This window comes from Tamandua tetradactyla, chromosome 7, assembly GCF_023851605.1.
Source record: "Tamandua tetradactyla isolate mTamTet1 chromosome 7, mTamTet1.pri, whole genome shotgun sequence".
NCBI classification, from domain to species: Eukaryota; Metazoa; Chordata; class Mammalia; order Pilosa; family Myrmecophagidae; genus Tamandua; species Tamandua tetradactyla.
Window position 1 is genome coordinate 11,200,413 of NC_135333.1, and position 18,424 is coordinate 11,218,836.

Genomic DNA, 18,424 nt, shown 5'->3' on the forward strand with positions numbered 1-18,424 from the left:
AGATTAACATTTTAATCAACTCTAATCTTCTAGTATTCTCTGTTTTCCTCACCTAGCCTTTTCTGTCGAAAAGTTTGAAAAACGAACTTTTGAAAATCACAGCTAATGGTCCCTCATAGAGAAGCAAGATCTCCTTGAAACCTAAACACGGCACAATGTGTAGTAACCTCTCCCAAACCATATGCTCAAGTGCATTAACAGAGTTGAAGAAGATCAATTATTAAAGAATCAGAACAATCCATTCATTCAACAATTACGTGTTGAAGAGCCATGCTTCATTGCAGGCAGATTCTGGGGAGGATTGTATGTGGCTGTGATATTTTGGCACTTTTTAAACTGTAATTTGGCTTCAGTTTTGCCCCATTTAAAGTTGTCTTTTTTTTTTTTTTTTTTTAAAAACTTTTCTCGTGGCAGGTCCGGGAGCTTTGAAGTTCTGCGTGCATCTTCCATCTGACAAGCTCTTCGGGCGGGGACAATGCATTCGATTCATACGGTGGAGATCAAACTACCAGAAATAGAAGAAACGTTTTTCACACCCGAGTTCAGCCAGGAGCCCCGCGGAGGCAGAGGGGGCGGTGGCGCCCGGCGGGGAGCGCGGCTGGGGCCGCAGCTGCGTCGGGCGCAGCCATTGGCGGGAGCCCTCGGCCGCGCCGCGCGCTGCACTGAGCATGTTCGCGCCCCGCCGGCCCCGGGCTGCAGCCGCAGCAGCCACCGCAGCGGCGGGAGCTGCCGCGCATTATGCGAAGCTGCTGGCTCGGCAGACGCGAAAGGAGTCAGCTGGGCGCGCGTTGGCCTCCACTCTCAGCTATTGGCACCTGGCTTATCCGGGAGGCTCCCGCCGCTGCGGTCGGGGGCTGAGGAAGACCGGCATGGCCTGACTACCGGAGGCGCGGCGCGGCAGCGGGTTTGCAACATGGGGAACCAGGATGGGAAGCTGAAGAGGAGCGCAGGTGATGTCTCACATGAAGGCGGCGGCGCCGCGGAGGATGCGGTTGGGCCCAGGGACGTGGAGGCCACAAAGAAGGGGAGCGGGAGCAAGAAGGCGCTGAGCAAACATGGCAAGGGGGGAGGGGGCAGCGTCGGGGAACCGAGCAAGAAGAAGAGCAAGTCGGACTCCAGAGCCTCAGTGTTTTCCAACCTGCGGATCAGGAAGAACCTGTCCAAGGGGAAAAGCACCAGCGGCTCTCGAGAGGATGTTCTGGACTCCCAGATCCTGCCCACTGGGGAGCTGGACAGCGCTCACTCATTGACCACCAAGACTCCAGACCTCAGCCTCTCCGCTGATGAAACGGGCCTGTCGGATACCGAGTGTGTGGACCCTTTTGAGGTGACGCGTCCAGGTGGTCCCGGGCCCGCCGAGACTGTGGTCGGGGTCCGGGCGGTCGCTGAGGATTTAGAAACTGCTGCAGGGGCGCAGGATGGACAAAGGACCAGTTCGGGCTCAGACACCGACATCTATAGCTTTCACTCGGCTACGGAGCAGGAAGATTTGCTCTCCGACATCCAGCAAGCGATTCGCCTGCAGCAGCAGCAGCAGCTACAGCAGCAACAGCAGCAACAGCAGCAAGGCTTGGAGGAACCTGCAGCGCCCCCCACCGCCGCCCCCCTTCAGCCCGGGGCCTTCCTGGGCCTAGACCGATTCCTGCTGGGGTCGCTCGGAGGGACTGGGGAGGCCCCCGGCAGTCCGGACGCCGAGCAGGCTCTGTCTGCACTCTCCGACCTGCCCGAGAGCCTGGCCGCCGAGCCCCCGGTTCCCAAGCATCCGCCTCCCCCCAGCGGCTGCCTGGACTCAGAGGCCCCCTCCCTCCCGGCGGCCCAGCCCGCGGCCTCGGGTTCGCCTTCTTCCACCGCCTTCCCGTTTCCCGAGTTGGGGCCGGGGGAGAGCGCGGCTGAAGCCCCTGTGCTAGGAGCTGAGGACACAGATGAGGAAGAGGGGGAGGATGCCTTTGAGGATGCCCCTAGAGGCTCTCCGGGAGAGGAGTGGGGCCAGGGAGGCCGCGAGACCCCTCAGAGGCCGGGAGAGGAGCCGGGGGACGGGGCGGCAGGGCCCCAGGCACCCGCAGCAGCTGCTTCCCTCCCGGGCAGCCCTGCGCCGAGCCCGCGCTGCTTCAGGCCCTACCCGCTCATCACCCCCTGCTACATCAAGACCACCACCCGGCAGCTCAGCTCGCCCAATCTCTCTCCGTCTCAGTCCCCCATCCAGAGCCCTCGGATCAAGAGGCGGCTGGAGCCCTCCCTGGGCCGGGGGCCGGGAACTGCTCTCGCCTCCACAGTCGCCCCTGCTAAAAAGCACCGGGCAGACGGCGGCCTCGCGGGGGGCCTCAGCCGTTCGGCGGACTGGACGCAGGAGCTGGGCGCCCGCGAGCCCAGGCTGGGAGGCTCCGCGGACCTGCTGGGGCGCGCGGCGGCCCCGGCCGGGTCCCTGGGCGGCGAGTCGTCTGGGGCGCGAGCGGCGGCGGATGCCTTCCAGAACGTGTTCACAGGTGAGCGCGCCCTGCCGCCTCCGGTCGCGTGGCGCGGGTGGCCTGCCAATCCGAGGCCTCCCACGGCCATCCCTTCCCCGGGCTCTGAAAGGCTGGGATCTGTTCTGTTCAGCTCACTCTCTGAGTGAAAGGCTTTGGACGTGCTTACAGGTTTTATATTTCCTTACAAGGTGTTTTAAAGGAAACAAATTTATCATGTCTGCCCTAAGTCATCTCAAGAAAGAGTTCTTCTGCCTGTTTCTCCAAAATAGCTGCTCTCTCTCTGTCCAGGGTCATGCCAAGCAGGTAGACTCCGTTTTAAAAAAAATCTTATGAACTAGACATCATTCTTCTCTCTCCTTCCTCATCCCCACAGCATTAAAAAAAATTGTTCGTGGTCCTTCACAAGGGTCAGTGTTGGAGAAACAGAAAAATTTATTTAATACCATTGAAAAGGAGATCTCTGGCCACTCTAAAACATTCATGTATATATGTATGGGCACACATATGTATACATGCGTGTATATCCATGCACTCATGTACGTATATGCAGTAGGAAGTTTCTGTCTTCCTGCAATCTGTGTATAACTACTCTGAGTTTCAGTGGTCACCTCTTTGCTGGTGCAAGCAAATCTGATTCATGTTATTAAAAACAAATAATGAAGTAGGATATTAGGGAAAATTTTCATTTGGCTTCATTGTCCAGTCAGAACAGGGTAGCTGTGATAGTGAAGGTGAGAAGAAAAAGGGTACAGTGATCCAACTGGTACCTCTCCTTAGTTAGCATTTGTTATCAGCTCACGCTCGGGTTAGCCAAAACACAACTAAAGGTTCGGTTTATTTAATAATGCAAGTAGTATAATGACTTTATTCTTTCTTTTAGGCGTTTAGCTTCCAAAGCCTTACCTTAACAGCCCCCTAAATAAGTGCCAGTTTGCTTCATGTTTACATAATAGCTTCACTTCTACCCTTAATTATTAAATGAAATTAATGAATAGGAAAAAATAAAAATTTATGCAAGTACTGTATCTTGTACATATTTTAAATATTTGACTAAAAATTTGAAATGTAATTTGAAAATTTAAAAATTTTATTTCTGTTTTAGTGTTACATATGAGATAGTTCCATCTGTAAAACATTACTTAGATGAAATTTCTCAATAAGGATGGTTACTTCTTAGTTGGCTAAATACTGTTAATGTTGTAGGAGCTACTTTTGTTGACCACATTTTAATTTTCATCTATGGATGATCCTTTATTTTGCATTTATAGACTCTCATTCTTTAGAGTAGCCTCTTCTATTCATTTTACATGCTCTTTCTCCCTCCCCCCCATTTCTTTTCCTCCTTTGGCTTCTCTCTATTGCACAGATTAAGTTAAAAAAGAAATATATATATATATATAGTCTTAGACCTACTGGATAAATTTTGGAGAAAAAATAAAGCCTGTTTCTGGTGGAAGAATATTGAAAAGTTCTTGAGTTAATTTTTGTGAATTTACTGTTGATGAGAAGTCATGCATTTTCTCTGTAGGTAAAATTCAGCTGTATGTTGTTTTTCTAAAAATGAAAATAACTCGCCATAATTAAGACAGTCACTCATTGATATTGACGATTGATGTTCCTAGTAGCATAAGACTTTGGAAATTTGTTCATTTCATTCATTTAACAAACATATATATATACATATGCATATACATATGGCAGCCACATTGAACCAGGCAATATGCTAGTTGGTAGGTAATAAAGTGATCATTAAATCATGGATCTGCCTTTCCAAGGCTCATAGACTAAGTGAAGAGGGAGACATGAGATCATTATAGTGTGTGGGAATATAGACATGCAGTACAGTGCAGTGAGGGCAGCAAGAATCCATTGACTTACCTCCTAGGCAGGAGGTGAGAGAAGATGACTCGAACAAATTCCTGGAAAAATCTAGAACTCTAAATAGGTTGAGTTTTTGTTTTCCTTGGAAAAACAAAAAATAAAAAAAGATGTTTTCTTGGAACTTTCATTTTGCTCTAATTTCTGAAGTATTTGCAAATTTGAAATTTGAGGCTCTTTTAATGGAGTCCAGTTCAAGAAGCTCCTGGGTTTGTTGACCTCTAGGCAGATACTGTGCAGGGTAAAAGTGCAGTTTGTTTTAATAGAGATAGCACCTACTTTTATATATATATATATATATATATTAGTGCCTACTTTTTATTTGATAGTTGAATATAGCTGGTCAGTACAGTAGATATATTTTTTGTGTAGCAGCTTTGATATATTTATCTCATCTACCCAGTGTTGTTTTCTGAAGAAAAGAAGTGATAGGTTTAAGCTAGCCTTGTAACTGTTGGGAAAATGCAGGAGAGGTGAAATAACTTTTTCAAGGTCATATTGTGATTCATTCAGAGGCAGCGCCAGAAATAGAAGCTAAGTCTACTGATTCAAGTCTGAATGTCCTTGCTTATTACTCACGTTTGGTTGTTCAGCACAGTAAGACAATATATAGAGTAAAAAAAAATGTTTTCAGTAAATGCTATAGGATTCAAGGCTTTCATCTATGAGCTTTTCCACTTTTTCTTTTTAACAAAATGTACTACTTTGTTTAATATCCTTGGGCTGGATAAAGGATGACTGTTGGCCAAAGTGAACCAGATTTCCTCTAGGCAGCTCTCATGGAAACTGCTCCTGTGGTGGTAGAGTGAATCCAGATTGACAGATTAGCACCTTGCTGTTTAGCTGTTGACTGTTTTCTTATCATCTGGCATCCCATTAGGTTGTTTATCCTCATCTTCTATTTTATGGGTGTCCCTGAAGTTACCAGAGACCTGGGGAGCACTAGCACTGTCCTTGGGGATCTTTTTATTTTGGCCTTAGTTTTGTGTGCATTTGGGTAAATTAATAGCCAACTGCCATTGTAAGCAGTTGATCATTTTATCTATAAGCTTCCACAAACATCTTTTATTTTTAAACCATAGAATGAGGGTTGTCAGCTCTACAAGGAGGAACAGATGTTTTTTGCTTTTTACTGCCTTCAAAATGTAGGGAGAAAATTAAAGTGAATAGGGATCTCAATGGCATGTGTTTGCATTTCTTTGGTAGATATAGAACATTTAGCATTGACGGAGACCAAAACTTTGTTTTACTTTAGATATTAAGAAACTGAAGGTGTCGTAGGCCATTGCACTGAGATAATTCACAGTTCATTTGTTTGAGATTAGCAGTGTTTGGTAGGAAAAATTCCTTCTGAAATTTGAAAGGTGCCTTTTACCTTTAAAGTGTAGCACTAGCTTTTTAATAAAATTTTACTGTTAATTAGAGTTTATACATCTTAAAAAAGGTTAAAATTGTGAAGTTAAATTACCTTTGATAGGAATCTTTCCAAAGTCAATTATTTACTTATCTGTCTTTTTAAACACATGGAATAAAAGTTTAGTCTGTTTAAATAGCTTAATGTTATATTCAGGCACATCGTTACATCCTGTGAAAACACTGGTATGAGGCCCTCAGTGGCTTTTGAAGCATTTAGGCAGGTGGTTCCAATCTGCTATTTGAATTTTTGTGTCACTGGAGTTCTCTTGAGACTTTCCTTACTATCAGCTACTTATTCTTAGATCTCTCTTTGACCCTCTTCCTTCTATTGTGATTTGTGTAATCAATTTGTTATTGGCTTGCAAATCCTATAATTATGATGACAGTTATATTTATTGCACATCAACTAAATGCCAGGCTATGTATTGGTGCATTACATAGTTGTCCTTAATCCTTACAGTAGTCTTGAAGAATGACTCTTTATCCCTCTTTTCCCAATGAGCAAATGAAAGTTTAGGCAAGTGAAATTATTTGCCTAAGGGCATTCAGCTAGCAGGTGACCCATCCAGCATATGTTAGAAAGACTGAGTCTGTTATTAATGTGTATAAAATAAAACGAGGTGGATTCTCAATGGACTTCTGGAGCTAATTAAGAAATGATTTTGGCTTTAGTGCTTGAATTGTGTGACCCTCCTTTTGGTTTTCCAGAAGATTTTTATATAAGTAGAGAGAAGGGCCCAAGCTATGGAGTACATGTTTTCTTATATAGCTGGTTAAATTGTTACACTGTGAATTTTTTAAGGCCAGAGGCAGTTTTATTTCTAACAATAGCACCTGACAGAGTGTAGATGTCCTGTTAATGTGCCGGAAGTGAGTGGAAATCAGTATTCATCCTTCAAATATATAATGTACCAGTCTTATTATAACATGAATGGAGGTAAAAGGGCAGCTGTCCTTTCTGCAAAACACTGCTTTGCTGCGTTCCGTATGTCAGGCTAGATTTTGATGGCATTAACTGGGACTGGAAGCACTGATCTTAAATCATTTTAGCTTGGTCTGAAACAGCCTTTCCCATAGTTTCTTTCAGTTTGTGATATTCAATCTGTTGGTTTGGATTGAAGTCAAGTACCCCAGTAGCTTCAGTGATGGGTTTTAATGACTGCTTTATGAGTGGAGAACTGGCCTAGTTTTAAGTGCATTTAGGCATTTGGATATAAGCCATTTGTATTTGAAATGGAGCAGGAGCTTTTAGAGCTGAATTTCCTTCTGATGCTGTGAAGAAGGTGCTGAAAATATACAGGTGAATAATGGGGGCAGTAGTAGTTCTAACTTTCAGATTCAGATGAATGGAAAATCATAGCTACCTCAGAACCCACTTGAAATAGAGAGGAAGTTCAAAGGATAGGTTCTAAGGGTTTATGTTCTTTTGTTTTTAATGTTTCCCTGAGAATTGTAATGAGTGAAAAGAGCATGATCCTAAACTTGTATGTAGGTAATTTTGCTTACTGACTTTGCAATTTAACTAACCTTCCACAGGTAATTTGTTCTCAGCTGTATGATAATGGAAGAGAAATTTCAAATGGAAAATGGTAAGATTAAATGAAAGTATATATATAAAGCCCCTACAACTCTGCCCGGTATATAGAAGGCACTCAAAAATTTCTGTTCACATTCCTGCCATGGTCTAATTGTCTAATAAATGTCATTATTTGAAGAAAGTACTCAGAACCAAATTTGTTAAAATGAAACACTCAAATTGAATACAAAAACTTGACAGGAATGTACTGATTAAATGCTAGTTAAAAATTGTTTAGTCCCTAATTTTTCAAAATTTGCTTAATTTATGTATTTTTTTGATTTTCTATTATTGTAAATATTTTTGTTTCTGTCAGAAATGTTGGTTTTCTTGGAGATTTGGATGAGGAAGGCACAGGATGGAGGTGGGTCCATGTGATTAAAGGGAATCACCAGTTTTTAAAGGATGGGTAGGGAAGAAGGGATAGCAGTCTGATCCCCTTCATTGGGTCCAAACAAACTAATCTGCTTACTGTTCTTTGAATAACATTTCATTTTCCTGACTTTGTGCCTTTGTCTCGTAGTTTTACTCTCTTGGAACACACTATCTGACTTGATTTAGTATCTGCAAAGAACTAATTGAATCCCCATTTCCTATATGTATCTTTTCCAACAAAACCTATTCAGTAATAATCTCATCCTCTTTTGAATTTACTGTCCATTTTATATTATATATGTTTCTTGGATTCACAGATTATTTTGATCTTCTTTCTTGTCTCCTCTATCTTTCCTTCCTTCTTACCTCCTTGCCTGGTTCCGTCCATTCATCAGCCGCTCTTCTGTCAGTCCATTCAGATGTATTTATTTGGTACCTACTGTGTGCTGGGCAGAGTGATAGGCACTGAACATTTTGAGCTCCTTTTGAATACAGGACAGTTTGCCTTTTTTTTTTTGCATTGCAATGCAGTGAAATTGTATATCCAGGCTTTCTAATAGCAACCAAAACTAGTTGAATTTAAGCTGAGAAATTGCTAATACTTCTAGATAATTGAAATAAACTATTATCAATCCCAGTGTGATTGAAATAGGAGGGGTAGAATGATACTTTTATAGAACTTGCATTGAGCAAATAATATCTATTCTTAGTTTTGTTGGTTAATTTAAAAAATAGCAGTGTAGTATAGTCATTATAATCCTCCAAATATGAATCTTGCTGGTAATGAAAGAAAAGGGAAAGAAAGTAGAGAAAATTTTATTCCGAATGTTCATCCCTGCATTTGCATTATAAATAATAATATGATATAAATGTAATTTAGCATTAGGGGATCATTATTAAGAAATGAAAAAAGTACTGCCTTTTAACTTGATGGTTAGAAGATATAATTTCATTGCATGTGAAAACTATCTAAGGCTTTTTTCTTCTCATTAAAATTTTTATTTTGAAAGATTTTCAAAGTTTCAGGATAGTTGCAAAAATACCAGCCCCACACAGAGAACTCCAACACAGCACGCTAACTCTTTATTAAGTCAAAGATTAAGTCAAAACACCGCCACCTCCACTCTTTCTTTCTTCCCATCAGAACCAGGTGGAAAGAAATCATTCTTTCCATGTTTATGTAGCCATATCTTTCCCTCCATACTCACTATTTTACTGTATTTGTTTATTTATGTGTTCTTCCTCTCCACCATAATTTTGAGTCTTGAGGGCAGGACCATACTTTTTTAAGTACCTTGTATGCGCTTAATAAATATTTATTGAATAAATGAATATAAAACAAAGGCTGTCAAATGATCTGAGCAATCATCTGAGCATCCGATGTATTAAAAAATGCAACAAATTTTTTTTTTTTTTTTTTTTTTTTAAAGGAAAGACAGAGAGAAGGAAGGAAGGATAGAAGGAAGGAAGGAAGGAAGAAAGGGAAACATTTCCAAACATTTTCTTGCTTTATTGTATTTTGTTTTTCCGTTTTTGTTACATGGGCTGGGGCCGGGAATCGAACCGAGGTCCTCCGGCATAGCAGGCAAGCACTTTGCCCGCTGAGCCACCGCGGCCCACCCAACAAATTTTTAAGTGATATAAAATATCATTTTTAAAACAGCATCAGAAAGCGAGTGTATTTAATAATACTCAACTGGCTCATAACAGTATGTTTAATGAACAAGTAACAGAGAAAGTCAGTTGAAGGAAGGCAGAGAAACTTTGTTTTGTGAGGACTAGAATCGGGTATCTGTCCGATGTTGTACCTGTGGTTAGAAATGTACATGATAGGATCACTGGGGGTCTTCTGGATTCTTCGCTTAAGGACCCTGTCACCCATGGCCACAGGATAACACTTGCACTGAGTGACTCTCTGTACTAAGCAGTCATTTGCATTTTTGTGTGCATGATAGCCATTCAAATCTTGGATACTTCTGTCCCAATTTTTCAGTTTCAGTCATTACACAATTATACAAGGTTTACACTTGGCATAGCAACAGTCCACCATTGACTGCCCTAAATCCAGTTTGGCTTTAATGGAAAAGTTGTTAAAGTTGGTATCGATCAGGATATGGTAAGGTGAACCCAGCTGTGTATTGGATTGGAAGAATAAACAGGAAGGGTATTGGGGCACTTTTTCTTTTCCTTGAGTGCTCTGGGATCTTTCTTTTTAGGTTTTAATCTGTCATTTTCCTTAACACTCTGATCTGTGAGACTAAGCATTTGCTTCCTGGTCACATACTACCTTGATTTTTTTTGCTTCCCCGTGTTCACACCAGCTCTCATTCTTATTTCCTCTAAGGCTTTTTTAATAGGCTTTTTTTTTTTTGAGCAGTTTTAGGAATACTGAAAAATTGGGCTAAAGTACAGACTTTCCATATATCCCCTCTTCTTTCACACAATTTCTCCTACTGTTAACACTTTGCATTGTGTAGTATATTTGTTACAACTGATGAACCAATATCAATACATTAGTATTATCTAAAATCCATTGTTCACATTAAGATTTACTCTGTGTTGTACAGTTCTGTGGGTTTTGAAAATGTATAATGTCATGTATCTACTACTACAGTAGCATACAGATTAGTTTCACTGTCTTAAAAATTCTTTGTTCCTCATTTTTTTAATCTCCTTTCCCTCTCCCTGAACCCTGGCAACACTGATCTTTTTACTGTCTATATAGTTTTACCTTTTCCAGAATGTCATATGATGTGATTAGAATCATACAGTATGTAGCTTCTTCAGATTGACTTTTTTTTTTCACTTTAACAATATGTGTTTAAGGTTCTTCTGTCAAAAGCTTTTTTCTACATGTATTGATATGATCATATGAATTTTCTTATGTAGCTTGTTGCTATGATAAATTGCATTAGTTGATTTTTCAAAGTTGAACTAGTTGTGCTTACCTGGAATAAATCGTATGTGGTTGTGGTGTATAATAATTTTAAACATTGTTTGATTAGATTTATTAATTTTTTGTTGAGGATTTTTGCATCTATGTTTATGAGAGATATTCATATATAATTTCCTTCCTAATTATGTCTTTGTCCAGATTTTCTTTTAAGATAATCCTGGCCTCATAGAATGAGTCAGAAAATATTCTTTCTGCGTCAGTTTTCTAGGAGAGATTATAGAGAATTCATAGTTTCTTATTTAAATGTTTGGTAGAATTCGTCAGTGAATTCTATTCACTGGGCCTATTGTTTTCTGTTTTGGAAGGTTTGTTAGTTGTTGACTCAATTTCTTTAATAGATACAGGCCTATTCATATTATCTATTTCTCCTTGTGTGAATTTTGATAGATTGTATCTTTGAAAGAATTGGTCCGTTTCACATAGGTTACCGGTTCGTGGGCCCAGAATTGTTCATAATATTCCTTTATTATCCTTTTAATGTCGGTGGGATCAGTTGTGATGGTGCTCTTTCATTTCTGTTATTACTAATTTGTGTCTGTTCTCTTTTTTTGCTTGGTTGTCCTGGATGAAAATTTATCAATTTTATTGATCTTTTCCAAGAGCCATCTTTTGGTTTCATTGATTTCATTGATTTTCTCTATTAATTTCTTATTTTCAATTTCATCAATTTCTGCACTAATTTTTATTTTTTATTTTCCTTTGCTCCTTTTGGATTTACTAGCTCTTCTTTTTCTAGTTTCTTAAAGTAGAAGCTTAGATTATTGATTTTAGATGTTTATTCTTTTCTAATATATGCATTCAATGCTATAAATTTTCTCTGTACACTACTTTTGCTGCATCCCAGACATTTTGATAAGTTGTATTTTGATTTTCATTGAGTTCAACATGTTTTAAAAGTTTTCTTGAGAATTCTTCTTTGACTCACATCTTATTTAGAACTGTATTGTTTACTTTCCAAATAGTTTGGAATTTTTTTTAGCTATCTTTCTGTTATTGTTTTCTAGCTTAATTCCATGGAGGTCTATTCTTATAAACCTGTTAAAGTGTATTTTATGGCCCAGGATTTTTTTTACCTAGGTAAATGTTCCATGTGAGCTTGGGAAGACTGTTTATTCTGCTCTTTTGGGTTGAAGTAGTCTATAGATGTCAATTAAATCCAGTTGATTGATAGTGCTACTCAGTTCAACTAAATCCTTACTGCTTTTCTGCCTGCTTGGTCTGCCAATTGCTGATAGAGAGCTTTGAATTCTCTAACCATAATAGTGATTTGCCTATTTCTCCTTGCCGTTCTATCAGTTTTTGCCTCATGTGTTTTGATGCTTTGTTGTTAGGCACATACACACTTAGGATTTTTACGTCTTCTTGGATAATTGACCCCTTTATTATTAAATAATGCCAGTCTTTATCCCTGATAATTTTCCTTGCTCTGAAATCTGCCTTTTCTAAAGTTAATATACCTATTCCAGCTTTCTTTTTAATAATGTTAGCATGATTCATGTTTCCATTCTTTAACTTTTTTCCTGAAAGAAAAAATAATTTATTTCATTTTTTTTTTTTATTTGCATAGGCAGGCACCAGGAATTGAAACCGGGCCTCTGGCATGGCAGGCGAGAATTCTGCCACTGAGCCATTGTCACACCGCCCTAGTTCACTCTTTTTTAATGATCATCTTAACAGTTAATTTTATTAACTCAGATTTACTCAACATTATCTAGGGAAATACCACATCAGGAAAAAGAAAAACATCGTTTCTGAAATAATTGTCTAAATCTGATACAGGGAATTTGTAAAAATGGAGTAAGATTTAGTATGGATGTAAAATATACTATTAGAGTTCAGTATGAGCTGATTTTAATGTTAAAGACTTTTAAAAATCTATTTAAGGGAAGCATGTAAGATAATGGAAAGCACAGGCTTTGGTGTGACTTGGTTTCTTAGAGTAGCTCTAAAACTTATCAGCTGAATGATTGGGCAAATTACTTAATCTTAGTGAGCTTCATTTTCCTTATCAGTAAAATAGGAGTAATAATTATTATCTCAATTAATTGTCCATTAAATGAGTTAACATGGGAACAGTTAGTGCATTGTATGCACATATAATATACTCAATAAATGTCATTTCTACTTTAATAAATATATGTAATTAAGCCCTTTCTATTTCCCTGGATAAGTGCATTACATGGGCATCTCTTAATTCTTTCAATAATTTTTGAGATTGGTTTATTCCCATTTTAAGGAAAGGTGTTATTTCCCACTTTACAAATAAGGATTAGAAGTGCCCATTGTCATGTAACTAATAAGTGACAGAGCTGGGCTCCAAACCTAAGCCCATCCTTTACATTTTTTTTGACGTCTTTTTTTAAACATTTTTTCTTATGAAATATAATGTATATACAAAAAAGCAATAAATTTCAAAGTACATTGTAGCAAGTAATTAATAGAACAGATTTCAGAGTTTGGTTATGAGTTATTGCTCTGTGATTTCAGGTTTTTCCTTCTAGCTGCTCTAGGACCCTGGTGACTAAAAGAAATATCAATATAATGGTTCAGCAGTCATAACTTATTTGTTACATCATATCCTCTCTGTTATAACTATTTCTTCTCCTTTGATCTTTCTCCCAGTGTTTAGGGATATTTGGGCTATGCCCATTCTAACTTTTTCATTTTGCAAAGGGCTGTTGAGAATATGGGGTGGGGGATGGAACTAGTTGATGTTCTGGAGAGGCTGGGCCCTCTGGGTTTCAGGACTTATCTGGCCTAGGAATCATCTGGAGGTTGTTGTAATCTTAGTGTGTGAAACTTTTGTAGAATCTCAGATAGAGTCCTATGTGTTCTTTAGGGTTAACAGGAATGGTTTTGGTTGGGGTTTGGCAAATCGTAGTAATGAGCAATTACCTAATAGTATCCTCCAGAATAGCCTCTTGACTCTGAGCTCTCTTAGCTACTGATACCTTATTTTGTTACATTTCTTTTTCCACTTTGGTCAGGAAGGCATTGTTGATCCGATGGTACCAGGGCCAGGTTTGTCTCTGAGGGTCATGTTCTACTTTGCCAGAGAAACTTTCACCCCTGGATATCATGCCCCCATAGGGACATGATTTTATTTTCAGAGTTGGGCTTAGAGAGAGAGAGAGACCACATTTCAGCAACAAAAGAGGTTTTTTGGAAGTAACTCTTAGGCATAACTCTAGGTAGGCTTACCTTCTCCACTGCAGAAATAAGCTTTACAAAAGCAAGTCTCAAGATCAAGGGCTTGGCCTATTGATTTGGGAGTCCCTAAGATTTCAGATAGTATCAGCGGTTTCGCTGGTAATAAAGGTTAAAAGTTCCATATTTTTTCCCCATCACTCAAGGGACATTGCCAGTACTTTTTAATTAACTGCCAACATACTCTGGGATGTACTCACCATCCCTTAACTTTGAATCCATCTTTGTATCTCTTTATGTAAAGCAACTTTTTTATAGGTAACATATAGTTAGTTCTTGTTTTTTTTGTAGTCACTCTGACAGCTACAGTCTTTTTAAAAACATAATACTGTTTATTTAACTTCAAAAACATCTCAGCATTCTGAACATAAAAAAATAAGAGATTGTTGCAAATTATGTTTAAGTACAGAAGGTTCTTGAACTTTGATGCAGTGGGCTCTTCGCTTTGCTGTCAATGAAGAGTTCTACAGTTTGCTGAAAAACAGTTTTAAAACTACAGCCCTTAACTAAAGAAATCCAAATGCCATTTGACCCCCATGCCATTTGACTCCCCACCTTCCATAGCTACAAATGGCAGCAGAATGCTATGTCCCTATATACAAAGCAAGACAACCTGAAGGTAGATGGATGTCCACTGCAGTGTTAACAGGTCCAGCTTTCCAGTGCATGCGCTGAGCTGCTGCCCTGCCAAAAGGCATCTCTGCTATCATCTCAACGCTGACCATGGACCTTCTGAGAATTTCCATCCTGTCATTCATTTTTTACAGACTGTAGATATGTGCAGCTGATAACAGGATTTCTAGCCAAAAACCATGATTAACACCACCTTACCAATTAGAAACCAAACCAAAACAAAAAAAAAACAAACAAAAAAACAAACAACAAAAAACGCTGGTAACATTCAATGTCTTGTCACACCAACAGCAAAGTGCACAGAACGAGGAGAACACCAGAGGGCCTTTTCATTTTAAAAATGTTTGGAAATATGTGCAACTTCCTTGCAGCATTTTACCTGGTTTTGGTGTTAAAGTGTTTTTAGCTTGATAATATGAGTTAATGGTGTTCCTTTTTCCTCAATTTTTTGGAAAAGTTTCAGCAGAATTGGTGTTAGTCTTTTTGGGATGTTTGATAAAATTCCCCTGTGAAGCCATCTGGCTCTGGGCTTTTCTTTGTAGAAAGATTTTTGGTAACTATTTGAATCTGTTTACTTGTGATCGGTTTGTTGAGATCTTATATTTCTTCTTGAGTCCATATAGCTTGTTCGTGTGTTTCTAGGAATTTGTCCATTTGTTCTAAGTTGTCTAGTTTGTTGGCATATGGTCGTTCATAGTACCCTCTTATGATTTTTTTTTAATTTTCTCAGGGTCTGTGGTAATGACCCCCCTCTCATTTCTGATTTTATTGATTTGCATCCTCTCTCTTTTTCCTCTTTCAGCCTTGAGTAGTCCATCGATTTGAATGATTTTCTCAAAGAACCAACTTTTGGTTTTATTGATTCTTTCTATTGTTCTTTTGTTCTCCCATTCATTTAATTCTGCTTTCATCTTTGTTATTTTTGTTCTTTTATTTGTTTTAGGGTTAGTTTGCTGTTCTTTCTCAAGTTTCTCCAGGTGAGCAGTTAACTCCTTGGTTTTTGTTCTTTCTTCTTTTTTAATATAGGCATTTAGGGCAATAAATTTCTGTCTTAACACAGCCTTTGCTGCACCCCATAAGCTCTGATATGTTGTATTCTCATTTTCATTCATCTCCAGATAGCTACTGATGTCTCTTGCAATTTCTTCTTTGACCCACTGGTTATTTAAGGGTGTGTTATTTAATCTCCATATATTTGTGGATGTTCTCATTCTTTAGTGGCTATTGAGGTCCAGCTTCATTCCATTGTACTCAGAGAAAGTGCTTTGAATAATTTCAGTGTTTTTAAATTTGTAAAGACCTGTTTTGTGCCCCAGCATATGATCTATCCTGGAGAATGTTCCACAAGAGTTAGAGAAGAATGTATATCCTTGTATTTGGAGGTATAATGACCTACATATGTCTGTTAGGTCTAATTCATTTATGAAGTTGTTTAACTTCTCTGTTTCCTGTTGATCTTCCGTCTGGTTGTTCTGTCTGTAGAGGAGAGTGGTGTATTGAAGTCTCGTAGTATTATTGTTAAAACATCTATCACTCCCTTCAGTTTTGCAGTGTCTGTCTCGTGTACTTTGGAGCTCCTTTATTGGGCGCATAAACATCTTTTTTTGGCATGGGCAGGCTCCAGGAATCGAACCCAGGTCTCCAGCATGGTAGGCAAGAATTCTACCTCTGAGCCACCATTGCACTGCCCCAGGAGCATAAACATTTATGATTGTTATTTCTTCTTGATGCATTGTCCCTTTTATTAATGTATAGTGTCCTTCTTTGTCTCTTATGATGTCTTTACATTTGAGGTCTATTTTGTCCAGTGTTAGTATAGCTACTCCTGCTTTCTTTTGGTGTTTGTGTGGAACACATTTTCCATCCTTTCACTTTCAATCTATTTGTAGCCTTTTGTCTAAGATGAGTCTCTTGTAAGCAGCATATAGCTGGATTATATTTCTTAATCCATTCTGCCAATCTGTATCCTTTAATTGATAAGTTCAGTCTGTTAACATTCAAGGTTATTACTGAAAAGGCATTTCTTGAATCCACAATCTTACCTTTTTGATTTTGTTTGTCAAATCTATATATTCTTTTCCCTCTTTCTCTTTTTATCCTTTAAGTTGCCCTTACTGGTACTCTTCAATTCTGTGCCCTCCTCCATACCTCCCTCTCTTGTCTTTTTTTTTCAACTGGCAGAACTCCCTTTAGTATTTTTTGTAGGGCCAATTTCTTGTTGACATATTCTTTCAGGATTTGTTTGTCTGTGAAAATTTGAATCTCTCCTTCAGTTTTGAAGGACAGTTTGGTTGTGTAAAGAATTATTAGCTGGACATCTTTCACTTTCAGGATCTTAAATGTTTCCTGCCACTGCCTTCTCACCTCCATGGTGCCAGTTGGGTCTGACACCACAGAACTCAGTCTTATGTGGTGTCCTTTGTATGTAGTAGATTGTTTTTCTCTTGCCGTTTTCAGAATTTTTTGCTTCTCTTCAACATTTGACGGGCTGATTAGTATGTGTCTTGGGAAAGGCATATTTGGATTTATTCTGTTTGGAGTTCACTGAGCTTCTCTGACTTGTATATCTATGTTTTCTATGAGTCGGAAAGTTGTCCCCCATTATACCCTCAACTAATCTTCCTATCCCTTTACTCTGCTCTTCTCCTTCTGGGACACCAGTGATTTTTATATTTGTGTGCTTTGTTTTGTCCATCATTTCCCTGAGATCCAATTAAAAAACTTCCATCGTTTTTGCCATTTACTGTTTTGAGTGTTTGAAATCAGTTATCCTGTCCTGTAGTTCATTTATTCTTTATTCTGTCTCTTCAAATCTGCTGTTGTGTGTCTCTAATATGTTTTTTATTTGTTCAACAGAAACTTTAATCTCTGCGATATCTGCTGTTTTTCTGTTTATTCTTTCAAATTCCTCTTTATGTTCTTCTGCTATCTTCTTGATCTCCTTTATGTCATTAGCCATCCCACTGATTTTATTTAACTAGAGTTATATGAACATCTTTGATTAGTTTTTCTAAAGTCTGTGTCTCCTCTGGTGTTTTCACTTAGTCATTATGCAGGGTTATACCTGTCTGCATCTTGATAGGCTTAGTGATCTTGTGTTGCCTTCAAGGCATGTAAGTATTTTGATAGGGTTCCTTTGGAAGTTGATCTCCTTCAGTAGTCTAAACCTTTGTATTTGTGGAATAGATGTGGGGCGGGGTGTGGGGCATGGGTCAGGGCCCAGCAGTGTGGTGATGGGTTGCAGCGCTGGTATTAGACACAGGTTGGGGATGCAATGCTGATGCCTGTGAGCATGGGAAGTGGGGTGCTGTGTGTGGTCCGTGGGGGTGGTGTGCAGCTCAGGCAGGCCTTGGAGCACAGGAGCAGGTTGGTGCGTGGGGGACACCGAGGTAGAGCGCAGTGAGAGATGGACGGGAGGGGCTGTGTGGATGCATGAAGGTTGGTGCATAGCCAGGAGGTGGGTGGGCACGCGAGGCATGGGTCTTGTGTGTCAGGGTGTGGGATAGGTGGCACAGAGTTTGGGGCACAGGGAAGACAGGGCGTGGGGGTGTCCTTACGCAGGGGAAAGGGTTCAGGGGGCCTAGGATGTGGGTGTGGGTGTGTGTAGGGTCAGGGCACAGGTCACAGGGGTTATGGATGTGGGGCAGGGGCAGGTGATGTCAGGTAGACGCGGCCCTGGTGAGACTGTGCAGTTATGTGGGGTGGGGGGTGAGTTGTGGGTTGGGGTGGAGGTGGTGCTCTTGAGGTTAGTGTGTTCAAGGAATGTGGCTTGTCTTACTTCCTAGTCCCAGTTTTCCCATTCGTCCGTGCACTCCTGAGGCCTCCGGGCTTCTGTTTGGAAAAGGGTGCATTAGGCTGCCTGCACCAACAAGATGGTCTCTGGTTCTCTGCATCTCGATTCTGCAGCTTTTGCAACCA

General features: G+C 40.0%; 1 protein-coding gene and 1 pseudogene across 1 annotated transcript in view; one reads left to right on the forward strand and one right to left on the reverse strand.

Moving 5' to 3' along the window:
- The first annotated feature begins 701 nt into the window (after positions 1-701).
- FMN2 (formin 2) overlaps positions 702-18,424 on the forward strand; it is a 376,404-nt gene continuing 358,681 nt past the window's right edge. The window contains exon 1 of the mRNA XM_077167810.1: positions 702-2,483. Within this exon, the coding sequence (XP_077023925.1) occupies positions 914-2,483 (1,570 nt within the window). The 5' untranslated portion in view covers positions 702-913. The remainder of the gene's footprint in view (positions 2,484-18,424) is intronic.
- Positions 9,365-10,038, reverse strand: LOC143689427 (rRNA-processing protein FCF1 homolog pseudogene; annotated as a pseudogene).